Raw genomic sequence first — 4,693 nt, 5'->3', positions numbered from 1 at the left:
CTCTTCCAAAATGAGATCCTGTCCTGGGCTTTGGGTCTTCTTTTCATGACAGAGGGAAGCAGGAAGAAGGTCTGCATAGAGAGAGGCTGGGACATGGCAGAGGGCGCTTTTGGATTATGCACTAGGAAGGAGCCTCCCTGGTGGAGGCTGCTCTTTGTAGGGTGATGAAAGCTGTGTGGCTCCTGCAACACCTCCCATCTCCCCACTCAGTAGTGGCCTTGTCTCCTTTGTGATGGGGTAACCAGGCTGCTCTTCACCCACCCTTGTGCTCTGCTTCCTCCTTATCCTCTCTCCCAGGTGCACCTCTAACTTCAAGGCATGTCCTGCTACGACCAGTGCCGGCCCTGCGGCCCGACCCCGCTGGCCAACAGCTGCAATGAGCCCTGTGTCAGGCAGTGCCAGAACTCCACTGTTGTCATCCAGCCCTCTCCTGTGGTGGTGACCCTGCCCGGACCCATCCTCAGCTCCTTCCCACAGAACACCGTTGTGGGATCTTCCACCTCTGCTGCCGTTGGCAGCATCCTCAGCTGTGATGGAGTTCCCATCACCTCTGGGTGCTGCGACCTCTCTGGCATTTCCAGCCGCTACAGTGGCAGAAGGTGCCTCCTCTGATCAAGATGCTGGGAAAGCCCTAGGGAGACACCTCGAGGAACTCAGAACAAGGTGCTGGGCATAGGATCAATCCATTCTGTGTTGTTTTCAGTAGAGCTGAATGGCTTTGCTTTTCTTTCCCTTTTCCTTGTTTGCTTCCCATCCCTTTTGCAGCAAGGTTCCCCCAAAGCCAGCCTGGTGGGGACCATCTGTCTCCTCTCTCTATATCGGTCAGGAAGACAGACATGATGCAGGAAGTTCTCCACGGCCAAGGATCGCAGATTCAAAGCTGCCCCTGCGTCTCCATGAATTGGTGGCCGCCACTTGGAGTCACTTTGTTTCCTTCTTTTGCCTCATTAAAGGTCTGTTGCATTCAAGCTTGGTGTCCATGTGCTCCTTCCCTCTCCCCAGGCTGCCAAAGGAGAAGGGGTGGAAGCAGGTGAGGGCTCAAAGAGACCCTTCTCCCTTCACAGACAAATGGGTGGTTTGGACACCCTGCATTGGCTGCTCTTTGCACAAACATTCCTTGAGTTGAGGAAGACATCCCTGGCTCCTCTGCCATCAGTGACCATCAGGCCTTGCAGTACTCTGTGTCAGCTAACAAATGCCCAGAAAGGCAGGAGGTCCTGAGGGCTCATCAGATCCATGAGCTCTTGAGGAAGAGCATTCCTCTTCCTATGGCCAGAGCTGCTGTGGGGTGGTGGGGTGACGGGTGTGGGGCTCTGGAAGGTGATTTGCTTGCAGAATACCAGGAGTGGTAATGCAGGAAAAAGCCTTTGGGATGACATTTCCCTTCCACCTCCCACTCTATGGGCCATGGCCTGGAGGCATCAACAGGGAAAAGTTGCCCATGCTGCTGAATGTATCAAGCTAAGTGTGTGGGATCTGAGAGTGGTCAGCACAGAAATGGGGACAGTGAAACAACGTATTTCAGAAGGAGATGAAATTGCTCTGATACAGAGCATGCAGGAGAAGGGGAAGATCAGCAAGTGCAAGGGTACTGGGTGCACTTCCCAGGAGCGCTGAAGGCAGGTGCAGAGCTCTTGACTGCTTCATTGGTCCCCCCTGAGAATTTCTGCTCAGGAATTGACTGCCATTATGGCAGGGGTGGGGCAGAGGATTTTTTTACATGTAAACGTCACCCCTTCTGAGCGCTGGAAATGTCTCTTGGTCACCACTACACTCTCATATCCTAATTCCTATATGAAAATCCAGTTGACGTGGCAAAACTTACAAGTGCAAGGATGGAAATCCACACACGCATGTCCTCCACTGAGAGGGAAACATCACTCATCACAGAATGATTGAAGACCAAAAGTTTCAGTCTCTCTTCTCCAGTGTCTTACTTCCAAAGGTGCTGGAGGGCTTCCTCAGGTCAGGGGGCATACCCTTCTGCTTCCACAGCTGCACATCCCAGCTGTACTCCTCTCAGCTCCTAGGCAGGGACCAATGCTTCCTCTACACTCTCATCATCTATGGCCACTGCTTGGCTATGTGCACCCCGCTGCACTATGCGGCCATCATGCATCAGGATGTGTGTGTCTGGCTGGTGGCAGGGACATGGCTTGCCGTTTCCCCGTCTCCTTCTCTGCATGCAATACTCATATGGCTTACTGTGGGCCCAAGCACATCCACCAATCTTCGGTGATGCACCAGCTCTCCTAGGCATGTCTTGTGCTGGCACGTCTGCCTACAAGGCCACGATCATCTTCAATACTGGTGATGAGACCCTCTGCTGCTTCCTCTTCATGCTCACTTCTTACAGGTGCAGAGCGAGAACCACCCTGTGGCTCTGCTGTGCAGAAGGCAGGCACAGAGCTGCCTCTTCCTGTGCTTCTGTGCTGCCTGTGCTTCCCATTTCACAGCTGTGACCTCATTCTATGGCTCATGTGTCTTCTTCTGCATGAGAAATGTCCTCAAAATGGTCACTAGACAGAGCAGTGTTTGTTCTTTACATCATTCTTACTTCCCTGCTTATCCTCTTGATTTACACCTTAAGAAACAAGAATGTGAAATCTGCTCTTATCTGTTCATATCCAATAAAGAAACCCGCAGAGTTATAGTTTTTGACAGGAGAAATGATGCGTAGAACTGTTTCCTTTGAAGAAAATGCTCTAAAACTCGACTGACCAAAATGGGGTAACCCTTCTGTGGATGTGATCAGTGCAGTGTCCTGTGCCCTGGAGAGGGGGCAGCACATTGCACTGTGCTGTGGGAGTGACTCAGCACTGGCATAGGTATCCCAGCGAGTTTGCCAAGTCTCCCTCCTTAGAGATATCCAAAAACCACCTACACACAGTCCTGGGCAACTTATCAGGTGGCCCTGCTTGAGCAGGGCATGCGGATCAGATGACCTCCTGGGCTTCTTTCCAACGTCAACCATTCCATGATTCTCTCATTCTGTGACAGCAGCTGATGTAAGCAGCTCCAGGTTCCGAGCACTTGAAGGGATGTAAAGTTATCTCTACTGTCTCTCTTTCTTTCTAGTCTTAGTGCTCAAAAATGTCATTTGAAGCAACGCTTTGAAGAGGCTGAGTGCCTTTCTTACTGGGTTCCGTTAATACCATTTCTGGTGTCCCACCTCAGTGTTTGCAGCCCGTGGGGAGTCTGGCTTATCCTAGGCTCACCACTGAGGCACCACTCCCTTGACAGAGCTGGGGCTGGTTCCACACCCCCTCGTCTCCCTTAAGGTGATCACTTAGGACAGCAGGGAGCACCTATGACTGGAGGAGTTTTTTCAATTGTAATGTGGGGATTCTCTGTGGCTGCAGCAATATAGATGTTGTCTCGATTTTATGTTATCCCTGACCCATAGGCTTGGGACAAGGAGTGGCTCAATGTCTGAAAAGGCCATGACAGCTTTGATTCCACTCTGGTTTCTCTCTCTCTTCTAGTGAGAAAACAGCTGGTTGAGTGAGTACCAAGCTCTTGAGCTCACTAAAGCTGATGGTTCCTCATTCATGGCCTTAACTGTAGGGTCTGAAGGACTTGCCTAGAGTCATCCCAAACTCTGAGAGCTGGCATTGGGCACGCTAGTTCCCCGTGATGTGTGTGCATGTTCATGCTCACATGCATGTTCCTCAGGCTGTGCTCATGTGTGCCTTTGCACACAAGAGAAGGCACCTTGAAAGACCACCTAGGCCATCCCCCCTGCCATGCACAGGGACATCTCTCACTAGATCAGCTTGCTCAAAGCCCCATCTAACCTGACCTTGAACACTTCCAGAGATGGGGCTTCCTCCACATCTCTGGGTAACCTCTTCCAGTGTCTCACCACTCTCATCATACAAAAATTTCTTCCTTATGTCCAATCTAAATCTATCCCCTTCCAGTGTAAAGCCATTGCCTCTTGTCCTCTCACTACAGGCCCTGGCACAATGTCTTTCTCCTTCTTCCTTATGAGTTCCCTTCGTAATATTGCAAAGCCGCAAGAAGGTCTCCCCAGAGCCTCTCTCAGCCTTTCTTCGTAGGGGACCTGTTCCAACCCTCTCGTCATTTTTGTGGCCTTCCTTTGGACATGCTCCAACAGATGCTACAGTCGTTTCCCACAGTCAGTGAGAAGACATCAGCTCACGCATGGGACTTATCCCATCCCAAAGCACATCTCCACGGTAAATGGGATGAATCATCTTTCTGGGGACACTGATCCTGCAATTAATCACTGGTGGCTCTGAACTCTGAACTAAGGTCATAGCAGGACCTGCCTACCTGGTCACGTGTACATGGCTTGCTTCATCATACAATCAGAAGTGGAACCACAGGACATTCCACCAGAGCCCGCAAGCACCTCCATCCCATGGCTAAACTCCACATCCATGCCCATGGTACTCAGGGACAGATGGATACCGGGGAAAGGCCTTTTGTGTGGTTGAATGGGCTCAAGCTGGGTACCTTACTCTCATCAGCTGCATCTCTGGCTCTCACTGAGTGCAGATCAGTCTTCCCTCTGCCACAATGAACCCTTGGAAACAGGACTTGCAGAAGATGACTCTGTCAAGTCCACATCCTGTGGCCTGGACAGTGTAGACAGCCTCTCTTTGGGTGTCTTGAGTCTTCTCAGTTAACTCTAGATGATGAGAGGTCTCAATTTGAGTGTGAGTGT

The 4,693-nt window shown here is 51.1% G+C and overlaps 1 protein-coding gene across 1 annotated transcript; it reads left to right on the top strand.

Annotated features, from left to right (window-relative positions):
- Positions 1–318: 318 nt before the first annotated feature.
- Positions 319–612, top strand: LOC309681208 (feather beta keratin-like; the record flags this gene model as incomplete). The annotated part of the gene is made up of 1 exon (XM_082495047.1): positions 319–612. One exon carries the CDS (start codon positions 319–321, stop codon positions 610–612), a length of 294 nt encoding a protein of 97 aa, XP_082351173.1.
- Positions 613–4,693: the final 4,081 nt, after the last annotated feature.

Source organism: Vanellus vanellus (assembly GCF_965231255.1).
Source record: "Vanellus vanellus genome assembly, chromosome: 24".
Classification (NCBI taxonomy): domain Eukaryota; kingdom Metazoa; phylum Chordata; class Aves; order Charadriiformes; family Charadriidae; genus Vanellus; species Vanellus vanellus.
The sequence above is the reverse complement of the archived record's forward strand: the minus strand, read 5'-3'. Positions and strand labels throughout refer to the sequence as shown.